The sequence below is a fragment of the Choloepus didactylus genome, chromosome 2, assembly GCF_015220235.1.
Source record: "Choloepus didactylus isolate mChoDid1 chromosome 2, mChoDid1.pri, whole genome shotgun sequence".
NCBI lineage: Eukaryota > Metazoa > Chordata > Mammalia > Pilosa > Megalonychidae > Choloepus > Choloepus didactylus.
The window spans coordinates 14,788,092-14,814,039 of record NC_051308.1 but is presented as its reverse complement, the minus strand read 5'-3'; the positions used below and the strand labels follow the sequence as shown (position 1 = coordinate 14,814,039).

At 45.2% G+C, this 25,948-nt stretch overlaps 1 protein-coding gene across 1 annotated transcript in view; it reads left to right on the top strand.

Moving 5' to 3' along the window:
- Nucleotides 1-25,948, top strand: part of PGBD5 (piggyBac transposable element derived 5) — a 98,644-nt gene that overhangs the window by 38,383 nt on the left and 34,313 nt on the right. Inside the window, exons 2-3 of the mRNA XM_037820844.1 lie at nt 18,649-19,076; nt 24,775-24,909. Coding sequence (XP_037676772.1) covers nt 18,649-19,076; nt 24,775-24,909 — 563 coding nt within the window. The remainder of the gene's footprint in view (nt 1-18,648; nt 19,077-24,774; nt 24,910-25,948) is intronic.

The following is a 25,948-nucleotide window of genomic DNA, read 5'->3' as shown; positions in this document are numbered from 1 at the left end:
CTTGGAAGGAGCAGCCAGAAAGAGATCTCAGTGAGGTGTGCACACTTATTCTTAGTGTCTATAAAAATAGCATCCCTTCTGCTCAGACCTAGAATCAAGCCAGAGGTGCATCTGTATTTAGCCATACTGGTCTTTAAGAGAGAGCCCTAATTGTAGTTTCCCTGTCTGCATTGGGAGGCACAAGCCCAGTGTGCTAGACATTTTGGCAGACAGCATTATCAACAATAGCTGACTTATTCCAAGTTTAGTGTGTACCAGGCACTGCACTGTGCTTTATATACATTCATTCATTTTATGCTCACAATTACTCTTTGAGGTAATTAGCTCCATTTCAAAGATGAGGCAGCTAAGGCTGTGGGGGTTATGCATCCTGTCCAAGGCACCTGTTGGATACGTCAGATCTGTCTGACTCTGGAACCCATGCTCTCTTTGTGCAAAGTGTTCTCAGAGATGTCACAGGAGCCCAGGACCAGGAATGGCTCACCTTAAGTTCAGCCAGGGTCTAAAATCAAGTTATCCAGTCACACAGGAGAGCTGTTTTCACAAGGCCCCTTACATCCCAGGGTGCTAGGTTGGCTTCGTCATTGTTTCGTCGTTGTCATCATCATTGTCATCCCAGCTTCTACCATTTATCAAGTGTGCCTGGCACCATGGTCAGCATTTTACATGGATTGGCATTTCTTCTTCATGCCTACTGGCAAGTCTCAGTTTGCCTCTTTGATTCCTGCAAACCACAGAGGCACAGAACCCTGGAATCAGTATTGAGAGTCATCTTCGGAGTTTTTGACCCTCTCTGCTATTGGAGATAAACCACCATTGCCCCCAATCTTAAGGAATTTACTTTCAAGGGTGTCAAAACAAGCACCTTGCACCTGCTGCATAAAGGCTCTCATTCCTCACGGGGTGGCTGTAGGCACTGGGGGTTCTAAAGGGTCTCTCCCGGCACCCAGGAGGCCTGACCTCAAACTCTGCATCAAACGGAGGGGAGCACTTTGCCCCACTTCCTACCAAGATTTCCCTCAGAGAAAGGCTCCTCTTATGTGTGCTAGCCCTTTCCTTATTAGCTAATTGTAATTGTAGCTACTGTCTATCAAACATTTACTCTGTGTCAGGCACTGTGCTAAAAACTTGACAAATACCATCACATTTATCTTTCAGACAATCCTGTGAGGGAGGTGGGATTGTTCCCATTTTACAGCCAGAGCAGGGGGAGTGAGTTTATGGCCTGCTTCTTGACTGTGGAAAACAGTTATGTTCTTGTAAAGAAACTCAGATGTTCCTAGTCCAACCCTTTTACTTTGCAGATGAGGACGGAGGTAGCGAGAGGTTTAGGTCATTTGCTCAGCATCCTGCCATTTGTAAGTGATGAAGCCAGGCCTTGAGCTCATGTCTGTTTCCCTCTGTTGTCCACGCTTTGTCTGCTCTGCTCCTTTGGTGAGAACACAGCGCTGGAGCTCAGCCCGGCCAGCAGCCAGTAACTGGGTCCTGACCCTAGAACTAAGTGTTTAAAGTGATCCTTGGTTTTAAAATGGTATTTTTTACAGGCAATGGTAATGTGAGAAGACCATTAAACAATGACAGCCACGATGACATCTCTGTTGAGTGCCAGGAACATTCTATGTGAAACCAGGAGCCAGGACCTCAGTTTGGTTATTTGTGAATGAGGCTGCTGGTTTGAATGATACTCAGTTTTCTGTAATGATTCTGAACCTCAAAATAGAAGTATCTTAGAGCACGGATAAAGAAGGCAAAAGTGGGCTGAATCCAAGAAGACGGGATTACTTATGATACTATTTTTTTTTTCATTGCATCATGTTGCTTTTTTTTAAATTCAGTTTTATTGAGATATATTCACATACCATACAGTCATCCATGGTGTACAATCAACTGTTCACAGTACCATCATATAGTTGTGCATTCATCACCCCAATCTATTTTTGAACATTTTCCTTATACAAGAAAAATCAGAGTAAGAATAAAAAGTAAAAATAAAAAAGAACACCCAAATCATCTCCCCCATCCCACCCTATTTTTCATTTAGTTTTTGTCTCCATTTATCTACTCATCCATCCATACACTGGATAAAGGGAGTGCGATCCACAAGGTTTTCACAATCACACTGTTACCCCTTGTAAGCTACATTGTTATACAATCGTCTTTAAGAGTCAAGGCTACTGGGTTGGAGTTTGATAGTTTCAGGTATTTACTTCTAGCTATTCCAGTACATCAAAACCTAAAAAGTGTTATCTATATAGTGCATAAGAATGTTCACCAGAGTGACCACTCAACTCCATTTGAAATCTCTCAGCCACTGAAACTATTTCGTCTCATTTTGCATCCCCTTTTTAGTCAAGAAGATATTCTCAATCCCATGAAGCCGTGTCCAGATTCATCCCCGGGACTCATATCCTGTGTTGCCAGGAAGATTTACACCCCTGGGAGTCAGGTCCCACATAGGAGGGTGGGCAGTGAGATATGATACTATTTTTTAGTGCAGTTTTATTGAGATATATTCACACACCATCAAAGTATACAATCAATGGCTCACAGTCTCTTTACATAGTTACTTAAGATACTTTTGAGATACTCATAGGTGTGGTGGGAGGAGTTTTTAAGGCAGGAATGGAAAAGTCTCCTGTCTGCTTGAGTTTTTCTCTTTAGTGAAAATTTAATGGTAATAAAATTGCACAAAGCTTCTCTTCTCTAGAGTATTCTTTTGGAACTGTGTGTACATAGAAAGGAAGGAATCAGTGCATTCCAGCTTGGGCATCCGATGACTCTGCCCACACTCTGCTCTCTGTGCTGGATTCCATGTGGAACAAGAAACTATGGGATGACGATGAAAATAATAAAAACAGTAGCACCAATAATAATAGTACACATTTCCTGAATGCCTAATGGGTGCCTGGCATTGTTCAAAGAGCTCAGTATGTACTAACTCATTTACTCCTCAAAATTCTAAGCAGTAGGTTCTATTATTATCCTCAGTTTACCTGTGTGTAGACTGAGGCACACCTAAGCCCAAGGTCACACTGCTAACAAGTGGCAGAGCGGGTTTCACATCTGAGCAGTTGGTTCTAGAGCCTGCACTCGCACTCCAGTTGTGGTGGGAGGATGAGAGGACTTTAAAAAAACATAGAACTTATATGGTACATTTTGAGGGTTCCTACACATGGTACGTTTTGAGGGTGGGAAGGAAGAAGTTCACCTTTTTTGCCTGGAAGCGTTATCCTGGATATTTCTCTATTTCTTAGTAAGGTTCTTCTATCTCTACAATAGGACGAATGGAAGGGAAAGCTCAGATGATGAGATCATGTCTTTGAGAACTCAAAATCTAGCATGACCCATTTATTTATCTTGCCTATAAGAGATTGGAAAGATGGAGAATTATTTTCCTTTGTATATCTGAAGCATCTATGCTGAAGTTTCAACCTGCCAACCTGCTTTCTGGGTTTAGGACCAACTCACAATAATTAGAAGGAGAGAGTCTAGGGACGCTTCCCTGCATCCCTGGCATTTAGCTCTTCCCGCCTCCTTTCCTCCTGCTCATTAGTATTCATACCCTTCCGATAGGGGCCCCTGTGTGCATTTTGCAAACATCTGTTAGCTGCTGCTTTTCCTTCCCTGAGTCTTGACAAACAATACTCTTGGTTTCGAAGAGGAATATTTATAACCAATGGAAAGTACAAACAAGTATTTGACTACCATATTAACATTTTGGAGAGTCTTTTATTTTTTTTCCAGCCTCACTAAAAATTCATCCCCAAAGGTTGGTTCTACTTTCAGTCTCCATAATTTTGGTAGTTTTTGCTTGTCTGCCCTCTTATTTGAATACTTTTTTAGGAGCTTGGGCGGGGTGGGGGGACCATCCAGCTCCCAAAGAAGAAAGCGGCTGGGAGCCTTTGGACAAGAGCCCCAGCTCCCTCTCCGTCACCTCCGAAGTCCGTGCGGGAAGCTGGCTTGGGCTTGGCTGCAGAAGGAGGGCTGGAGGGTTGGAGGTCTGGGGCTGGACTTCATTCCTACTTTCAATTCTTGGGCTCTTGTGGCCTCCTGTTTAAGGAACAAAAGTTGATACTTATGGCAGAGAGGCCATAAGGCATAGAATATGAAAGCTGGAAGTGTTTTTAGAAATTCCCTAACTCCCTTCTCTGGTTTTGCAAAGGAAACCTTGGTCCTCTAAAAGCTCAAAGGAAGCTTAGAACATCAGTACCTCTAGCTCCCCTTTCTTTAAAATATCATTTACTGCCTTTTTTTCTGCTTATAAAAGCAATGTATTTAATTCGAGCAATTATTTCTAGAAATTATATTCAGAAAAGTCTAAAGAAAGAAACTGAAAATCACTATCATCCTACCACATGTAAGTTTGCCCCACACCTTTCATACTGTTTGTAATCTTTTTAAAAGTGTTCTCATGAATAAGTTTCTGATACTCTTAAGTATTCCTCAAGAACATGCCTCTGAAAATGTAGGGAGTTTCATTTCATGGATGTTCCAGGCTAAACTCTGCCAGTTCACTGTTTGGGGACATTTAGTTTATTTGCGTTGGCTTTCTATTACAAAATGTATGTGCATCTTTCATTATTTCCTTAGAATAAGCTCAGAGCATCTGTGTTATTTTCAACATTTATGTGGTAGTACTCCCCAAAAGCAAACTCTTTATCAAATAAGAGAATGTTAGTGGGTTGATGGTGGAGAAGATGTTTATCTTGAATTTGCTAGATATAGTGTACAGTGTTCTGTATCTCCTAATAGCTTTCACTTTTGATTATTCACTCGAGTTCTTTGTCTTTATTCACAAAGATCAAGAATGGCTGTGTATGTGCCTCGCAATTGACCTTTCTAGCATGAGATTACCTTTAACAGGAAGGAAATCAAGAAAAACCCAATAGCAATGAAACTGCTTTCTAAACAGCTCACAGTCTAGTCTAACCTGGGTAATTTGATTTGTCAACAATGAATGCTGAGCCGCAGAGCACCCTGCCTTTTTTTGGTAGATGCCTTCAGCTTGCTCTTTCCTGGGCTTACAGCATTACGGTTGCCTTGTGTCTAGTGGACAATTCTCTTGGGTACTGCCCGGCAGACCCACTTGCTGATCACTTACTCTGTTACGAAAGGCGTAGGTGATAGACGTCACTGTACCATGTTTCCTTAGGGCTTCCTCACAATGGGAACGTTTGCATTCCCACCCATTTCCCACACATCCCTAATTAGAATTGGCCTCCTCCTCTTTTATGCTCAGGAAATGCTTTGTTCATAGCTCTTATTAGCAGGTAGGGCCCTGCATTGAAATGGTAATGTTCTTTCCATGAGGGAAGGAACAGAAGAGTCAGCCCAACGTGGGTTCAAATTCAGGCTCTGAAACTTGCTGGTTGACCTTGAATAATTTGTCCAAGCTCTGTGCCTCTGTTTCCTTACCTGTAAATTTCCCTTAGAAGTTTGGTACCTCCATGCAGACTGGACAGTGTTAACCTACATAATCCCTAGTTGCGTTCCCGGCACATCATCAGTGCTAAGTCAAGGTTAGCATCCCCTCCCTACACCGGACTCTTCAAAATTAGGTGCCAGGTGGAATTTAAAAATATGCGTTAGCGGCTTCCTTCCCGAAGCAACTATCTGACTTTTGTTCAACTTGAATGAATATGCTGGGAACAAAACAACTCACTCTGGGTTTCTGCTCTTAAATTGTTTTAAGTGATGAAATCCTTTTGGCCAGGGGCTGGGTGGCAGCAGTCTTTGTGTCTTAAGTTCTTCCGAGAATAGGTGTTTATTTAACATCCCCTGAATTGTTTAGAATTCAGGTCCCTACAGGTTGTCTTTCCTTTAGCCAGAAACTGGCTTCCAGGACTGACTCAGTCACCTTGTCTGACTGTCCCCAAAAAAAGCTGCTCTCCTGCCCAGGAGCTGGGTGAGCGGGAGGTCTCATCCAAAGGCATTTTGTCATACTGATGCCTTCCTTTCTGTAAGCATCCCATCCTGAAACTAGACAGTTTAATGTTTAGGAAAATAATAACATTGCAATGTGATGGGGCAATTAGAGTGGCTTTTATATAATGAAACCTAAATTGCATTTTTAAAAAAGCACAGAAAACCGTCTGAGCTTGTCTTGCTGCAAACGAGTTGAAGTCTTGGTAATCCAAGGTGGATTTACAGACAGATGAAAAATAAATCTCCCTTTTGAAGTAAATGGGGACTCTGATTCTGGACAGAGCCTGTAGGAGCCCTGGTCTTGTCTCAACTCAAAAGGAGAAAAGGAGGTCTTGATGAAACATTGGGAGTTGTTATTCCACCAGCCAGTATTTATTGAGCACCTACTGTGTGCAAAGAGGCAAGTGTGTGCTTGCGGGACTTCTATTCTGGCTAACGGGTGGGTTGCTGCAGTCTATGTGGGTAGGGCTCTTTGCTGTCTGTTACATTGAACTTCTCTGGTCCTTGTTTCCTCCTGGGAAAGTGAGGAGGGTAATCCCACCTGATCCCACCTTGCTGGGGATCAGCAGGACAGATGGGAAACCTCTCTGGTCCATAGCGTCCTCAATGCAAAGGTGAGGTAGGTTGACTTTCAGCATCTTGACTCGGGAGAAGCTTGGGGTGAGTGCAGACTGTCTTCCGTGGTTCCCTGCCAGCCCTGTCCTTGTCCTTTGTCCTCATTTCCTTTTTGTTAAGTTCTGCATCTGTAGAGGCCCCTGTTTCTGTCATCACGTCGTCATTCATTTGATGATGAGGACGCTGACCCCTGTGCTTTTTGTCACTTATCTGCCCATAGGCAAACAGCTGCTGAGTTGCTTATCTTTCCTTCCCATTTTAGCTCTTTTCCTATATTCTGGTGTCTGTTTCTCCTTCCCAGTCACTCTTTTCTTACTTCTTCCGTTTCTCTTATTCTCCATTCTCTCTCCCATCACAGAGGAGTTGTGTATCTAGGGAATTATAAGGGTAAAATCAGTACCCAGGGGTAAAGCAACTCCAGCCTGCCTTCGTTTCCTTGAATCATATGTGCTAAGACAGAGCCTAGCACTGCCTGTCTGTGGGATGCCAGGGCCAGCCCAGGTGGCTTCTTCCAAGGAACCTAGTAGAAAGGGACCTCACGCTCTCCTGCTGCCTCCTCAACTTCAGCTATACTGTCCCCCCACCTGCCATCAGTGCACACCACACCCACACACTCAGAGTCAGGGCATCGATTAGATACAGATGAGTCCAACTATGGAAGACAAGGAGAGCAGGCTTGGGGGGCAGGAGCCTTGGGTTCACCTCTTATTGTGCCATTAGCTGGTTATGTAACTTTGGCAAGCTGGTGGGTCTCTAAAAGGAGGCTAATGGATTGCACTTGTGTTTCCAAACCAGTGGTGGTGGTGGTGTGTATATTTGTGGGGTGGGGGTGGGAGGTGGGGAATGGGGATAAGGGGAGATCTTGCCTGAAAGCTCAGCTGAGGAGGGCTCCCACCCAGTGTCCTAATAGGGCCTTCTGCAGAGGGGAGCCCCAGAGTGGGGCCTGTGTCTGGAAGAGCAAGCAGGAGACAAGTGGTTGCCATCCATGCGTGTCTCATCGGGATGATTTCATGTGGTTTTCTTTCTTGTCATTGTCTTCGTTGAATGACTGTCATGTCAACTTATGACTTTAATATTCACGGAAAGGCAGTGTTTCTCACACACAGCTCTGGCCCTGGGGTGATAGGTCTTTAGGTCTACCTTACCAGTGTCTACGGGCTGGTTTCAGGTTGCGATGTGCCCTTTACCTTCTCTTTTGGTCTTGGGAAGAACTGCATCCTTTCCTTTTGGGGCCTCACCTAGCCTTCTGGCTTTTCTAAAGATTCATTCTCTCTGTGGCCAAGGCCTTTCAGAGGTCAAAAGAAACCTGTCAGTTCCTTTTTTTAATTAAAAAAATTTTTTAACACTCCCAGTATTATTTTTAAAAAGCTAAGGGTGACAAGAATTTTTGCACCTTTTATATAACTATGTGTTTAACCTCATTTGTAGGTAAGAGCAAAGGCTTAATCCAAGGCTTTGAGGAATGTGAGACATGCACACACACACACACACACACACACACACACACACACACACACTGCTGTGAGTCCTGCCTGTAGCTGGGGCTGCCTAGCAAAGGCTGCTAATCCCAGACCTAGCTCAGACATTATGGCCCCTGTCCCTTGGTCTTTTTCCCCTCCCCCTCCTCATTTTCTCGTGAATATTTCAATGCTTTTGACCTTCTCTGTGAGCTGTAGGGTCTCTAAAAAGTAATCACTCTTTCATTTCATTTCCCTTTGTGTTCATTCATTCCTTTATTCATTCACCCACTCAACAAAATGCCTGTTGCATGCCTTCTATGGGCCAGACCCTGTTTTAGGCACTGAGGATTCAGCAGGAGACAAAGACAAAACAAGCAAACAAAAACCACCTTTGTGGACCTTACCTGTAACTCGTGGATGACAAAATCCCCACTGACATCCCCCAGTGGAATAGCCTTCTAAAATAGCCAAGATTTCACGTTTGCACTTTGGCAACCACACCCATTTGTCTTCCCCTCCTCATAGCCCCACTGATCCCAGTTGTTTTCCCAAGAGGGGACATTTTGCTGCAATGGAACACATTTCTTTCTAAGAATTTGTTTTAGTCAAGGAAAAAAACAAACCACCCAAGTCCATGTCTATTTAAGTGGTCAGCTTTCAGCTTACTTTTCCATCTCCCCAAAGCCTTTTGTCTTCCTTTCTGTGCCAAACTCACAGCCTTCTTTATGGTCAGAACTTCAGCACCTACCCAGGAAGTGAGAAGAAGCCACCAAGCTAGAAAGAACAGCCATCTGTGGAGGATTTATTCCCATATATGTGGGATGTGGTGTGGCAGGGAGGAAGGAGAATTTCCAGTTCCTTCATTTACCAATTGTGTGACCTTGAGCAAGTTCTCCTACATAAGCCTCTGCATCCTCATCTGCTAAATGGAGATCCTACTACCTCTTTGCCTAGCCATTGTGAGAATTAAATGGAGTTAGATAAATGCTTATTGTAGTGCATGGTACAAAGAGGGTCCTCCGTAAGGATATACTACAGCTTTCTAGTATATCAATTGCATAATTGGAACACAGTTTTTAAGGCCCGTGATCACTGCACATCTTTTATTGCTCAAATTATCCTCAAGTGCTGGTGAACACGTTCCCTTTCTCTGTCCTGGTGGGTGTGTGCCTTGGTACGTGGTAGCTGGCAAGAGATAACAGAAAGTTGAGAGCATCAGTGGTCTCGGTTGAGGCTGAATGAACAGGAGGAGGTGGGTCTGGGGAAGAAGCCTGAGGAAGAAAGAGCATCTGAGGTCGATGGAAAACTGAGACTGACCTGATTTTATTGAGGATGAAGAAATGCAGCAGGTTTGAGCAATGAGAGAAAGATGGCATGTGCATACTTTGGAGCAGGAGAGAGCTGTGAAGTCCTGGAGGAAACTGGCAAGTTACTTGGGTGGCCCATCCAAACTGGTGCACGAAATGGGGCCTGCTGAAAGTGGGCCAGCCGTGGATGGTGGCCCCACGAGCTCCTCACGGCCACGTCCCTCCCCATCGGGTTCCAAAGAAGTGGGAAAAAACACTTCTGCTGTCCTTTCTATACTGAAGCAGAGGCTTGAAAAATACAGCCTTGTGTAAAAAATAGATACAGTCTCTAAATGAAATTAAACCACTATTGCTAAGGATGCTGTTTCATAACAGCCATCTGGTAAGTCAGCTTTCGGGAAGACGAACAGAAGCCTGTGTGTAATACAGGCTTTAATGGATGCTGTTGGGGACAGGATTAGATGCCATTTACTGGGTACCTACCCCAAATCAGGCACCACGCAAGGCACCTTATGCTCTGACTCTGCCCATCAAGTTTGTGAATTCAACACGATCATGATCTTCACTTTGCCAACAAGGAGACGAAAGCTGAAAGACCTTGAGTAACTTGCCCAAGGTCACACGCCTCATGAGCCATGGAGCTGGAGCCCAATCCAGGGCCTCACCTTTGCTGGGCAGCAACTATTTCAGCATAAGAATTTGAGACTTTTATATAATAATTTACATTCCTCAAAGTGCTTACAGAATTGTCGTATTTAATTGGTCTTGAAAGGTGGATGAGGCAAGTATCCTGACCATTTTACAGGTGAAAAAACTGAGACCAAGAGAAATTGCAACTTGTCAGAGATTCAGTTAGACAGTGATAGAACCAGGAGAAGAACCCAATGCCCAGGTAGAACCAGGTAGAACTAGGAGCTGAATGCAGCTCCCAGGTAGAACCAGGGACAGGACCCAGTTCCCAGTTAGAGCCAGGAACCACCAGTTCTAACCCTCCCCACCACCACCCCCAACCTTAGGCTTCTTTTGATAAAGAACGCAGTCTCTTATCCTTATGGATACCCCTCTGGTACTGTTTTTAGCTCAGTTCTAAGGAAAGGTGAAATCTATGGTTTTGATGGGAAAGTATCTTTAAATTAGAAAATGTGGGGCCTCCCCAATTATGGATTCTGATTTTACATTTTTCTATAAAGGACATACTGTAAAAATTTAAAATCAAATGACCAGAATGCTATTTCTCTCTATATATTTTAAAGCCTTCTAGTCGTTTGGATTTTTAATTAAAAATCAGGCAACACTCATTCAATAAGTGTGTATAAATTTCTAACCCTCTGTTTCTTTATTAAATTCAGCTGAGAGGGGACAGATGGCAGAACAAAGGAAGGTGGTGAAGAGGGGCCAGGAAGGGAAGGCAGATGAGCTTTTATCAAGGGCTCCACCCCACTTAGGCATGGCAAGACACAACCTCAGAACCTTTCTCAGAATAATCCTGTCACCTTCTGGTCTTTTAGGCAGCCACCACTAAGGATGTCAAGTCGGAATGAAGCTTTGTACCTGCCCATGTTCATTCATTCATTTGACTGACATTTGAGCATTTCCTCTGTGGCCATCGCTGCAAGGCCTTGTGCTTACCAAGCCTTCCCAGCTTGTCACCTTTCTGTCTATGCCAAGACCAGAGCTAGTCCTAGTGGCAAATCTTATCTATACAAACATGCATGACATGATCTCTGATCACTAACAGAGTCCAAAGAACTGTTTGTCGCTGTGACCTAGAATTTATAATACCACTAAATAGAGGTGGGACTCACAGTAGAAGGAAGTTCATGTGATGGGAGTTAGATAGTAAGGGTCCTCAGGCCCAGGCTGTGTGGCCGTGCAGTGCTCACATGGGAGGAGGACTTGCCTTCTGGTATTTTATGGCTGCCCCACCCTGAGCTGGGTGCTCTAGGAGCCTGGCCAGGGCTGCTTCTGCCCAGCAGGGTAATTCCAGGAGGCATTTTAGAGCTGCTTGTCTGCAGTGGGCAGGCACCTGGGTGGGCTCCTGCACATAAGCGAAATCATCTGTTTGGCACAAACTAGATTTGTTCTTATATGTGTATATGTGCATTTTATGGTGCATTGGGGGTAGCTTGGGAAAATTTTTGAAGGTGCGCCATCTTTAAAAGTTTTGATCCACTGGGCTTTGGGGGCATATCACCCCTTCTCTGTATGGCAGCCCTTTGCCACATGACACCTAGGCAAGGCCATGGATTTAATGTCTATATTAGCTGATTAATTATCTTTCTAGTCTGTAGAACCTATCTACAACTATTCTACAGTCTGTGTTTCCTGTGAACAACGTCAGCTCGGTTGCCTGATTCCAAAATTGGTTTTTCATTATTATCAACTTCTTTGCCAACAACTATGTTGCATTAGTGTGAGAAAAACCTTGCATATACGCACACATACACACACAAACACATACATGCACACACACACAGTTTACTCTTACATGTTCCTATCAAGGACACCCTTTGGCTGATTCGCTTATGTAACGGAAGTTGTACTTATGGTTTTCTGGCAAAGTTTCTGCATGTTTTCATGCAGAATGGTTAACAGGCTCACGTGTCCATTTGTAGAGCTAACAATAATCTGAACGTACTTATGGCATTGCAGATAAGACCTGAATAGCAAGGGAAAACCTTTACGCTGCTTATGGCTTCCCGGTAAGAAGGGTGTGGGGGACAACATTCCTGCCAGACAGAGGAGGGTGCTGAGCCCAGAGATGTCAGTGGTGCAGCCGGGACTTATACCCAGCTCTCATACTCCTGTGAGTAGCCAGGAATAAACCTTGATCCAGCTGAGAATCCAGTTTGTTATTGGTCACTTTATTAACAACAAAGAGCAAACAAGGAAGGAAATCTCTGAAGCAACTGAGTGGCTGAGTGGTTGAAGTCTACAGTTGAAAGTTAGACCTCAGGTGTTTGCCAGACAGATAGGCTTGGTCTGCCTATCAGCCATATGGGGGAAGAAAAAAAAGGAACTAGAAATGTTGATTAGTTTAGCTGAAGATAAAGACCAGCTGCATCTGGCACTGAGAACAATGTGAGAAGCTATTTTCTACATTACCCTTTTATGGAATGTAATTTTAGCTGTTTCAAATGTGAGAAGTATTTTTGGGGTGATGTGCAGACATTCTGGCTATGGTATTATACCTGTTTGATTTAGCCTGGAGATAAATTAATTCATCATTTTGACCCTTTATTTTAAAATATTAGTTGGTCCTTGTCTATATCTCAAATGTATTGACAGTTTGTACCAAAAAAATACTAATTTATGCAAGATGCCATTCTCACCCCAAACTTAATGTTTCAGTCTCTAAAAGGTTGTATGTTAGAAAGCACAGAACTCAACCCCTTTTCTTCCAGATGGGGCAAAGGGAGGAATCAGTTCCACATACTATAGATCTGTGGTCTTGAAATAGAGTGGAAAAAAGAGAGCAGGATCGGGGCTATTGTTAACAACTCACAACTTATTAAGCCCTTCATGAGGCCCCTCGTGTCAGCAAGATCATACAATTTTCATACTGGCTCTGTAATTGTTCTTACTCCCATTTTATAGGTCAGAAAACTGAGGTACAGAGAGTTTATGTGGTTTGCCTAAGCACACAGCCAGTGGCCTCATTGTCAGGGAGGGAGGGAAAGCCTCAAAGATGAGGAAGGGCCAAGAAGTGTTCTGAAGCGGTTTGTAGGGAGTGGGGTGGAGATGGAACATGCAGAGCCAGGCTCACCCAAGTTGGGAACCTGGTGTTCATCTGTGATGCTCCCCTTCCCACATCCTGCCCAATTAGCAAGAGAAAAGGGTCCCAAATTCCCAGGGCCGTTTCCCAACCTGATACTAACCAGGCCGGTCCCGATTGGTTTCTGACTTCCCACCGGATCAGTTCTCTTCAGGGGTGTATGGTCGTAGGTGTCTGGGGCCCAGGGCCATGGCCTCCAGACCCCTCTGTGGCCCTCAGTGCAGCCCGACCCCCTGCCATCCCTCCATCCCCGTGCTCCGTTTTCCTCATCTTGTACAGGCTAGCAGAGTTGAGCCCTGCCGAGCTATGGTCCACTGTTTTCCAGTCCCATCCCTCCTCCAGCCTCGCCCCAGCCCGCCACCCTCATAGCCCACCCCACCCACTCAGGCCTCCTCTGACACATACGGCCTTTCCTAGCTAACCTTTCTCCAGGCACTAACTTGGGGAATGTTGGCATAGAAACCAGATGATTCCCATCCATTGAACTCAGAAAAAATGCCCCTCCTCTTGGCTAGATCCCTGGAGTCCTCCCCATTCATTCATTCTTTATTCATTCCTTCATTCAGCAACTGTGTGTAGAACGTTGCTGTGCACTAGGTTCTGAGGACGCGAGAGTGAAAAAGACAGCCTTGACCTTGCCTTCATAGTTGAGATGGGGGCAGAGGGTGGAGCAGCAGAGGCAGACCAAAGAAAGTGTAAATTTCCAGTAAGACAACCATAAATTGTGATAAATATAAGAATGAAGGAGCCGCAATTGAGAAGAGTAGCACTGGGGGATCTCCTTGAGGGTGGTGGTCAGGAAAGCCTTCCTGGAGAAGAGGGTAACCTAATGAAACTAGAGGCCAAGGGAGGTTTACCTTCCAGGCAGATGCACCTGCATGCATAGCCCCAAGGTGGAGGTGTACGTTCAAGTTCAAGGCCAGACCCCCAGCTTCCCCTGCACCTTGTGTGCCTTCTGGAGAGGGGGGCAGGGGCCAGGTTGTGCAGAGCCCTGAAGGCTTAGTAAAGTATATGGGTCTTGTTTAAATGGCAAGGAGAAATCATTGACGTGTTTTAAGCAGGGAGTGCTGTGATCCAATTTATCCAATTTATATTCTCCTAAAACTTCCTCTTGTTGAATCATTGAGGGGTCGGTCAATGGGAAGGCCCTAAAGGGAGGCTGTTTTTGTCCAAGCCACAGCTGATGGCTGCCTCAGCTCAAGGGCTGAAGTGGGTGGTTTGTGAGATAATCTGGAGGGAGAATTGGCAGGACTTGCTGACAGAGGGGATGTGGGAGTGAGGGAATCAAAGGAATCCATAGTGGTTCCAGTTCAGGCCGAAGTAGTTAGAGTTATTTATTGAAATGGGGAAGACTGGAGGGGGAGGGGAGCACAGACTGGGGGAAAACCGGGGAATCAGGAGTTTCAGTCTGGGTACATTTAGTTTAAGGTACAGCAACCCCTTCCATGTCCTTGTACATATAGGAACGATAAATGGATGAGGCTGCTGTCAGCTAGAGGCAACTGGTCCCCGGGGCTCAGGCCACCTCCACGGGCAGAGAGGATCAATACTTTGGTTCACTTCTGCTCCATTTGCCTGCCACAGCTTCCTGATCTGCCCCCACCCAGGCCATAGTCCATTCTCCACCTGTAGCCAGAGCAAACCTGAAGCGTGACCCTGATCACTTTGTGCTTACCGTCCTTTAGGGTCTCTTCACACTCTCAGGAGAAAGCAACAGTGTCCAGGGCCCCCCTCGCTCCCCTGGTGCCTCCAGTCTCTCACTCTCTCACAGTGACACTGAACTCAAGGTGCTTTCTCTCGCCACTGGGCCTTTGCAAATCTTTCCCGCACCCCCCACTGTGGCTGATTACTTGCAACCATCATCTTTTTTTTTTTTTTAACATTTTATTGATTGATTGATTGATTGATTTTTAATTGTGGAATATAACATTAACATAGAAATAATAACTCTCCAAGTGCAATTTAACAAGTAGTTAGAGTGCAAATTTCAAAGAATGTTACAGGTTATGGTTCTGCAGTTTCAGTTATTTCCTTATTGTGAAATATAACATAGATGCAAAAAGGTAATAACTTTCAAAGTATGACTTAACAAGTAGTTATATAGGAAATTTCCAAAAATGTTATGGGTTATTACAGTACCATAGTTTCAGTTATTTCCTTATTGTGAGATAATAACTTTCAAATTAGAATTTAATGAGTAGCTGTAGGGCAAATTTCAAAGAATTCTATGGGTTACAGTTCCACCGTTTCAGTTCTTTCCTTCTAGCTATTCTAATACCCTAGCAACTAAGGAAAAGAAAATTATATAGAGATTCAGTGTTCATAATCCTTTGTTAAATTCTATCTTGTCTGTTGCTACCCCTTTCTCTAGTTTAATCACTTTCCCTATCTTCAAGGGTATCTAGGCAGGGACCACCCTAACTTGTTCATGTTGAAAAGGGATGTCAACATTATGGAAAAGGGAACACATCTGGTTGATGTTCTTGAAGAAGCTATTGCCTCTGGGTTTGGGGACTTAGCTGGCATAGGAGCTTTTAAAACTCATCTCAGGTTGCTCCCCCAAGGGGTGTCCCCAGATACTGCCTCTCCCTAAGTTCTGGATTAGGGGTCCCTCTGTACAGCCTTCCTGGGAGCCCTGACTTCACTGGGTCATTATCTGTCCTCTGCCTCTCTGGCTACACTGTGAAATCCTGGGGAGAAAAGAAAAAAGATCTTTTTCTTTCTAGGATCAATGCAATACTCCACTGTCCATTGTAGAATAGTTCCCCTGACTGTCTGTGCACTACAATCCCCACCCCACCCCCGAGGTAAGCATCTATTTTTCTGATCACTGCTGAGGACAGGGACTCCATTTCCTAGCTTGGGGGGGCCAGGGCAGGGACAAAGGAAATCTCTTAGGAGGAAATTTGTCTTATTAACCTATGATCAACGTTCACTCTGGGTTTGTGGACCTGCTGTGGTGTCGTGTGTTTTCTAAGGCATGGGAAATCCCTGGGAGGCTGTGGGATCCAGATGGATGGTGGCCGATGGCAGCCTTGAGCAGGAGAACATTGTGTCACGGTGGGAGGTGGGCATGGGGAGTGCGGTGGGCAGGGAGGGGAGAGGATTGTATGAATTTATTACCAGGAAAGGCTCCATCAACATACAGACCTCTGCCCCTCCAGCCTAGACAGTTGGTAAACTGAGGCCACCACCTTCTCTTTTTCTTCTAGCTCCTCCCCACCACCCAGACCCTACACTACTTCCAATTCCATGCCGCCTTTGTATGTTTTTGAAGTGTAGATGCTCCTTTTTCCCTCCAGAATTATTTCTGGCTGTGCATTTTAATCCTATCTTACCCACCTTGAAATGTGTGCATCGCAGGGGTGGAGGGAGGGCACGTGTTGTGTTTTTGTTGCACACCCTTTTCTTATGTTCTCTTTCGCAGGGGTTTGTAGAGCTATGAAATGGTATTAAACATGTGAGCGGTCATGTGATCGAAGACAGTAGGAAGTGGTGGGAAGATGACACACTCAGCTTAGCTATATATACTTGCTCTTCGCAGGAGAACCACATGCTTTATTGTCCAAATGGGACGCTTGGGAGACTGAAAGAGGCACCACTAGTAATGAGGGCAGACAGCAGGTGCCCTAGGACAGGCCCTGGGTAAAGTAGGGGTCAAGTCCACCCTGACTGGGTGCTACTTAGAATCGGGGCAACTTGGGCAGCGTCCTTTATACTTGGGAACTCCGGTTTCCTCACCTGCAGAATGGGATAATGCATCACAAAGATGTCGTGGGAAGTACATGCGATGACATCTGGGGAAGCTCCCCATGGACTATGCAGCTCAAGGTATTCTTATTTTCCTCAGGAATGGGGATGCTGTCCACACTCGCGGCTGTGTTGTGAAATCCCATTTTATTAAATCGTGGATAGGGCTTAAATCTCCTGCATAGCATTTCCCTCCTCCCTTCCTTCATTCACAGTCATTGAACTGTGACAACGTTTTTCAAATACTGGGAATCACAGCAACTAAAAGAAACCATGGAGGATGTTTGTAAATAAAAAGTAAACAGATAAAAAGGCAGCCAGCTCCTTTCCAGTTTCTTCCTTAGGCAGTTGGCCAGGCCAAGCTTTGTTGTGTGAATTCATTTCAATTTTGAAATGACCTGGGAGGCAAAATTACTTTAAACGTAACATTAGGAAGAGAGAATTTCACTTTGCTTACTCAGCATGATGTAGCAATTACAGTGCTGGTTTTCCTCCTCTTTGAGCGCTATCCCTGAATAATGTATGGCTTCACTCACTGGGAGCTTCGACACTTTGCTGAAATAAAATTATTTTCATTAAAGACGGGTGTATAGCAAAATATTTGGTAAAAGTGACTTTACTTCCTGGGCCTCAGTTGCTCCTTCTGTAAACAGAGAACAATGAAATATATGCCTTCTGAAGTTCCCTCAGCCAGAACCATCAATGAATTTCTATTGATAATGTCCTAGTAAAAATGACCAATTTTTAGATTCCCCCCATAGGCCCAGGTAGAATGCTGGGTGCATTATGTGTTATCTCTTTTATTCCACTCTGCACAGCCACCTCATGGAGTAGAATTACTGTCCCCATTTTACAAATGAGAAAAGTAGAACTTTCTTTGTACACATTGTCGGTCTTTCTTTTGCTGGTGATTTTTTTTTCCAGAGATGGTATAAATCAATAGTAGAGGAAAGTTGTAGGGAGGCATGGTGAAAATTCTTAAGAGCATAAGCAGCTTTTAGGTACCTTGATAAATAACTTTAGAAATAACTCTTTGAAGGCAATTGAACCAAAGCTTGTCTCCTACAAATCTCTATGTATTGTTAGCTTAGTTTGTTACTACTTGCAATGGAAAGTCATAGTTCTTTAAATATATATACATACATATATATATAAATGGTTCAAAGAGCTTGTCCGTGAATTTTTCAAAAACTGTGAGATTGTATTGCATTAGTGAAATTAACTACACAAGCTCTTTCAGCATCATTCACGAATAAATTAAACATTCCTTTCTTACCTGGATTAAAGCTTTCTGGCCCCCAGTGATGAAAGTGTTCTTATTTACAAAGTCACCTTAATTTACAAGAAAATGAAAGCCAGAAAACTAGAGCCAAGGCTTGGTGTTAAAAGGTGAATGTGTCCCTGCATCTCCTCCCTCCTCCCATCTGTCCCTTTCTTGTTGGATCGATATTTACTTTATTCGCCAGATGTGTAAGAAATTGAATTCTGAGAGTGTCCAGAGAAAGAAGGCTGCAGAAGGTCTTCCCAAAGTGGTTGTGGGCAGTGTTGAAGTGAGCGTCCCGGGCGGAGATGTTTCCCACTTATGCTGGGAGCACAGAGGACGGAAGTCAATCCGCTGTCTGGGGAAGTGGGAAAAGGTGAGGGACAGCTTTGGGGGGGAGGCGGGGGTGGAACATTTGAGTGCTTTCTTGAAGGATGGAGGGCAGGGGTGGCCTTGCAGGCAGAGAGAAGACCCTGCGATGGGAAATGCACCCCCATGTTGACTTGGGGTGCTGCAGTGGTTGGATAAGGAACACATCCTATCTTTGGCTTTTAGGTCCAACGCGGAAGATGCCCCCCAGCGCCAGTGCCATGGACTTCTTCCAGCTCTTTGTCCCAGACAACGTCCTCAAGAACATGGTGGTGCAGACCAACATGTACGCCAAGAAGTACCAGGAGCGGTTCGGGAGCGACGCGGCCTGGGTGGAAGTGACCCTGACGGAGATGAAGGCCTTCCTGGGCTACGTGATCTCCACTAGCACTTCCCACTGTGAGTCGGTCCTCAGCATCTGGAGCAGCGGCTTCTACAGCAACCGGAGCATTGCCCTGGTCATGAGCCAGGCTCGCTTTGAGAAGATCCTCAAGTACTTCCATGTCGTGGCCTTCCGCTCCAGCCAGACCACGCACGGCCTCTACAAGATCCAGCCCTTCCTGGACTCCTTGCAGCATGGCTTTGACACTGCCTTCAGGCCTTCCCAAACCCAGGTGAGGCCCTTCCTCTCTCCGGAGGCACCCAGAAGTGTAGGGGAAAGAGCACGAAAAGGTTCCCGTGGGCTCCCTTTGCCTCACATGGGCTGGCAGCAGTGGGGTGGGAGTGAAGCAGGAATGAAGACTTGGGGGCTTCCCTCCTTCCCTGCTTTTATTCTGAAGTCACTGCTAGGTTTTCTCTACTCTTTCTCCATTCCATTAACCCACAGACTCCAAATTAGATCAGAAGAGAATCACAGCATACACAACTCCAAACCATGGAGAAGTCAAAATTCAGTATTTGGCTCAGAGATGAAATTTCCCTCCTCTCTTCTCCCCAGCCCTCCTCTCCTTTAATTGCAGGTTCTTTCCAAATTATGTTTTGCTCAGGCTGATATTAATTTTGTTTGGTTCTCTGAACATGTACTCACCTGTTGGTGGTGAAAAGTGGTTTAGAGGACTGGTGGCAAAGGGAAATGACCCTGTAATTGACATCATTCTTCATGTAACCTGGCCACAAGTGGTACAGCCGTGGGCTTTTGGACAAGAGTTTGATAAAGCCTGACACCTAACTGTTATGGTTTCCTAACACCCTCCCTAACTTCCTTAACTGGTTGCAGAAGCCTCTGTTTGCTCTCAGCCCTTGAGCTCCTGCCTTTTCCTGGTGTCCACCAGTGGCAGCTGCATGTGGCTGTGGTGACTCAGAGTATCAGAATCATCCTTAAAATTGTTCTACTGGTCTAGCAACCTGGGGAAGAGACTGATTTCTAGAGATTTCTGTAACCCAAACTGGAAGCACATCCCCCAATTTTTAATCGGGAAGATCTTGGCCAAGGTAGGCCCAGTTCCCATTGACTTGTACTTTGTGGATACAAAAATTTAGTTCACTTTTATTTATACATTTAAAAACCCATCAATTTATCTATTCTTCCTTGTACTTTCCCTTTAAGGACTTTCTTGGCAAACTTCAAATTCTTTTTGATATTCTCTTCTAGACTCTCTCCCTAATTCTCTATATCCTACCTTCTTCTCCCAGCTGAAAATCACGGGGATTTTGCAGGGAAAGATACTGTCCAATTTCAGGTCTGTAGGAGCCTTAAAACTCTCTCTGAACTGTTCTCCCCATGGTTCTGTGAACGTGCTGGGCCCTTGGTGGTTTCCAGATTTGTGCGATGCTCTTTCTGACCCCTAGAATGCTTTTCTCTTTTCTCTGTGCCTTTACAAGTGTATCCAGTCTCCAGGGCCCTGTATAAGACCCACATTCCTAAATGATGCCCTGTTTCCTGAATTGCTTCCCTACTCCATATGGCATAAGCATACGCCTTTCAGTTCTGTATCTTCTGCCAATTGTTTCATTTGACTTCCTAACAAGAGGTAGAGTCCTTTTGGGACAGAAGCCCTGCTTATATCCCCTGTGCCCATGGCATTAAGTACAGGGCTGGGCACATTACATTCGTTCTGTGGTTGAAAATGAACCAAATCATTGGATGCAAGATGTGGGACAAAATCAACATTCTTAACCATTCTGAGGACCAAATATTTGAAGAGGTGCTAGAGAAAGCTGTCGGTTCTCTATTCCTAAGTATCTCTCAAGAATCAAGCAACCAGCTATTGGGATGACTGATATTTAACAGCCTCAAGTTAAGGATGCTGAGGATCCTTCCAGTTCCAAACCTGGGGAAGCCTTCCTCATCCCTGGACCCGTTATATTCCCATTTGCTGACTGCCTCCTCTATGCCAGGCCCAGCGCTGTCTTGACATCCTAGCACCATATCTTCTGATCATCTGTGGCCTCCATCAGGGTGAAATGTAAAACAGATCACACACCTGCTACTCTGAATTGGAGTTGGGATTAACTCTCTGGCACACTGCAGTGCCCACTAGCAAATTCTGGGAATTGTGGGCTCACCCCTTCCCAGCCCCATGATACCATGAGAGAAGGACCCAGAAGCCTTCTGAACCATGTGGGAAGGTAGTGCTCAGTCCCAGAAAGCAACTGTTTACCCTCCTTGTTTCTACGGCCCTGACTGGCAGTGGTAGGGGAAGCACCAGGAGCCCTTAGAGAGGAGATCATTTCATCATTTAGTCTTGCTGCTTCTATATTTTCTTTGTTCCAGTTGATGAGGTTGAGGAAAGAGGAGGCCAGGGCTCCTTAGTCATGTTTGTGTGATTTTTTCCTTAATTTTTTCCTTTCACTTATTTATGTTGCTTTTTCCTTTGCACATTTTAATTTTGCCATTGTATTTTCTTTTTGCTCCTGTTTTCTACTCAGTGCCCCTCTGGATAGGACAGGATCCTAGCAGGAAACAAATGGTATATTCTAAGAGGACAGTCGAAGTGAATTGAGTACAGAGCCTATTGACAGAGGTGTGATCAGGGTGAAGGGAATTGACAAGGGTGGTGAAGCACCCAGGGGTTAGCAACAGTGGGAAGCTGTGCTTACCCGTAGCCCAGGAGTAGAGTGTGCCTTGGAGCGGTGAAGGCTGTAGCCTGGGAAGATGGGCTGAGAACAGGAGCAGAGGCCGGACAGCAACCAGGGAGGCAGGGAGCCCTGACCTTTGTCCCCTCTTGCTCTCCATCTCTTGCTGATGCCTCCCACTTGGCCAAACAAACCAGAAGCCAGGGGGCGAGGGAGGTGGATGATGCCCTTTATAAGAGGTTGGCCTCAGACCATGAGAGCAGGCTAGGCAAGGATGGAAAGTGGATCTGAAGGGACAGAGAATATCTAGGACACTCTACCTAAGAGATGAGAAAAATAAAGCAGAGGGAAAGTAAGAAGACCAAGTCAGTGCCCCTCTGGCCTTTGGACCAGTATTCCAGTTGACTGATAATCAGGTGGAATTTGCTTCTCTTCCTTCTTCCTCCCGTCCCTGGGCCCTGCTGAGCCAGCTCCCCAGGGGAGTGGATGAGGTGCTTTCTCCTTGGCTTTCCAGCATGGGCCATGTCATGCTTGGCCTCTACTTTTAGGCTCTTCAGTGACTTGTCTGTGCCTTAGAGAAGAAAGAGTGTTCCTGTTATGATCTTTGATTGTAGAAACCAGAAGTTCTAAAGATTTCTTGGTTTTCCAACTTAGCCTCTCTGAAAATCTCTATTTGTCCTTTGGAACATTCAATTCAAGGTGAACTGGGTTCGAACATTGAGTTTTGTTGTAAGTTGCCATCTGCTACCCCGAAGCCTCAGAGCCCCTTCAGATGGTCTTCATTTCTACTTGTTGACAACAACTGGGAACAATTCTCTTTTCATCCCCTTCCATCACCACCATCCACACACAGCATGCTTACTGCAAAAAACCCACACCTTGCATCCTTTTCCTCCCTGCAATCTCTGGAGCCTTTGATTTCAGTAAACGTGACCCTTTGGAATGTTTTTAGAACATTTACAGAGTCTTCAGAGGGCTCCCACAATCCAATGGTGACTAATGGTAATGTGTGTGTGCATGTATGTGTGTGTGTACAAATGCAAAATAGAGAAGCAGTGCATTTCCTCAAAACTGGGAACAGAGCAATTAGGGAAATAATTTAAAGGAAAGATTATGCCAGTAAATTAATAGTGTTTTGACTTTCTCCTACCATATCTGCTTGCCACACCCATACCCAGAAGGGGACTCAGGAAATACAGCTGTGTAATAGAGCAATGCTAATCAGTCTGCAGCCTGGAAGAGAAGAAAGTAGTTTTTCTGGCATACACAGTTTTGGAGCTCTTGGGAGCACACTGCTCTGTGCCACGCTTAGTAAAAACTCATTCATAATTTATTTAATGATTATAGAAAAACAGAACCATTGAAGGTCAGAAATTCTTGCTGGCCCTTTTGCTTTGATGAGGCATGTGGTTAGATATAAATTTACAACTGATTATATGTTAAATGCAAGCAGAACATAGGTGCATTTTCTTTGTGACGTTGACAGCAAGAGAGGGCAATTTTGTTAAATATGGCCTCAGGAATAATTAGCAGGAAAAATGAGTCAAGGAACATGCAGGCAGCAAAAGGGCTTCTTTATGCTGTGATTTTTTTCTTCTCCTTCTGCTCCATCTGTAGGTGGGACTTGTCCATTTTGCTAGAGTGGTTCCAAATGGGGCTTTGAATGTTTCATGAGCTTCAAGGAGCCAGGACTGCTGAAGGCCAGACCAGACTCTCCAGCCCTCCCCTTCCCCAGGGCAAGACAGGGGATACCTGGCTTATTGTCACCAGGCATGTAAAAAAAAAAAAATCCAACACCCTGAGGGGGTCAAGTATGGACAACTAAGACTGAAAAATATAGTGCTGTTATTTTTTTAATGGAATTCAAACTAGCATTAATAGAAGGGAAAATACTGTCCAAATCGAAAGTGGCAAGTATTATCCTCTGTTGTGTCACTCACATTTTGGGGATTTGCTCCTCAGAGCGGTCCATGAATCAGCAGCATCCAACCACCTGGGAGCCCACTGGAAATGAGGAATCTCAGGCCCTACCCCAAACCCACTCTATCGGAATCCACATTTTAACAAGACCCCTGGGTGATTTGTTGTTCTTTAAAGTTTGGGCAGCACTGTTCTATAATAAGGGTCAGTAGACTTTTTTCTGTAAATGGCCATATAGTAGACTTTGTGGGCTTTATGGTCTCCATGGCAACATGCCATTGAAAGCAGCCACAGACAATATGTAAACCAATGAGCATGTCTGTGTTCTAGGAAGACTTTATTTCCAAAAACAAGACAGCGGGTCAGATGTAGGCGCAGCTTGCTGACTCCTGATCTAGAGCTTCACGTACAGTTCTTGGAATCATGTTGTTTCCTATGCTCTTCATTGTAATTACCTACAGACATACGAGCTAATTCGTAATTCAGTACAGATTGGGGAGGGAAGTTCCTCAAATTTACCCAAAAAGCCTCCCAGAGCTTTGATTTGAAGAATTCTATTGGACCCAGTTTTTGCTACGTTATTTCTTTTTACTTTATTGTCTTCTCATTGAAAAAGTCATAAAGGCATGTTACCAAGAAGTTGAAATAGACAAAATATGTTTAAAAATTGCCTTGGGAAGCCCATGTCAGAAAGGATATCGACAACCTGGAGGAGATCCAGAAGGGTATGTCACGTGACAAGACTTCCTGTAACTGGGTTATTGAGGGAAACATTTTGTTTAAAACAGAGACGCTTTGCCTGGGAAAAAAGAAGATCTTGGGCTGACCTGAGAGCTGTCTCTAGTACCTAAAGAAGTAGTATGATTTTTTTTGTTTGTTTCTTACTGGGACAGAAGTCAGATCAGTAAGATTAAGTTAAAAGCAGATAAATTTTGAGTCGCCGAGGGAGAGAACTTTTTAGCAGTTGAAACTGTCCATCCATATAAAGGACTTCCTGCAAGAGGAGTGGGTGCCCCACCACTGGGCACGTCCAGCCAGAGATCAGAGGACCCCTGCGAAAAATTTCTCCAAGTTAGAGTTTGAACTGGGGACCTTACACCAATAATTTACATTTACTGAATATCTGCTCTATGTCAGGGCCTGTACTAAGTGCTTGGCATATAGTTTCTTACCTCGTCTTCCCCAAAACAGTAGTGAAGATACTGAATTACCTTTTTCATAGACATGCAAACTCAGGCTCAGAGAGGTAAAATAACTTAGCCAAGGTCACACAGCTAGTACAAGGAAAAGACTGGATTTGACCCCAAATCTGACGAGTCCCTAAGGTCCTCTGCCTTCCTTGAGATGCTCTCATTTTTCCTTCCAACCACCTGGTAGGTGCTACATGAACCCCTGATCGATGAGGACCCAGTGTTCATCGCCACGTGCACGGAGCGGGAACTGCGGAAGAGGAAGAAGCGGAAATTCAGCCTCTGGGTCAGGCAGTGTTCTTCCACTGGCTTCATCATCCAGGTGAGCCCCTGGCCAGGGGAGGGCAGGGAAGAGAGTCGGGGGAGCTCGGGGCTCATTTGTCAGCAGATGAACTTGATCGTTACCTTTATCACTCCATCCATGGTGCTCCAGCCAAGGCTGGGCCGTGCTGCTCCCCAGCCTCACAGAGCGCCCTGGGTGGCTGGTCCGAAGAGGCCACGGCCATGCTTCCACCCCACTCCAGCCCCTCTGATTAAGTAACACTGATGAACCCTCATCAAGACTCAGGCCCAGCAACGGAGACTCTTAGGGCTCATCACCCTTAGCCAGAACTTCACCCGAGAGAGTGGGTCTTAAGGGACGAGTGATCATCCGTCTCTCTCTTAAGAGCACTGCTCTGTGGCTGTCCCCAAAGGTCCCACCTCCTTGTCAGGTCTCATCCCTGCTTTCCCATCATGAGGGCGCCATCTTCCCATGGCCTACCTACAGCCGGCTGGTTGAGTAGGGGCCTTTGTCAGGGGCACGTACCCAGGTCCTTGGCCCTTTATGCCAGTGTGGCCACCTGCTGTCTCCAGGCAGATGCTGGTGCAGGTTTTAGAAGAGAGGGTAGAGCCCTGCTTCATAGCACTGCTTCACAGGAAAAGAGGCAGGTGGTGAGCAGCCAGGAGAAGCTAGGGTGTAGAGAGTGCACAAAAAAAGAGGACAGGCATGGTGAAAACCAGAATTTGGAACCTGAGTGATATGCACTGGCCTGGCCAGTGTCTCCTGCCATGATGCTCAGTGACGCCTCTCCCATCAGTCAGGGATTGCATCTGACCCCTTCCCTTGCTTACTACCCTTGCTTGGCTGCACCCCCAGAGCCCAAAGCACAGGGTTTTTGCATTTCATTCTTTCCCTGAGCTAGAGAAGGATTCTAGTCCCAAGAGCTAGAGAAGGATTCACAGGAAGATTCAACTGAGCACCTCCTCACCACATTGGCTCCAGAGAGTAAGGAAAATGCGCTTCCCCGGAAACACCATCCCACCTTCCTCCTGCAGTTCTGTGGTGCTTTCAGGTTGGGGTAGGCCAGGATCTCCAGCTG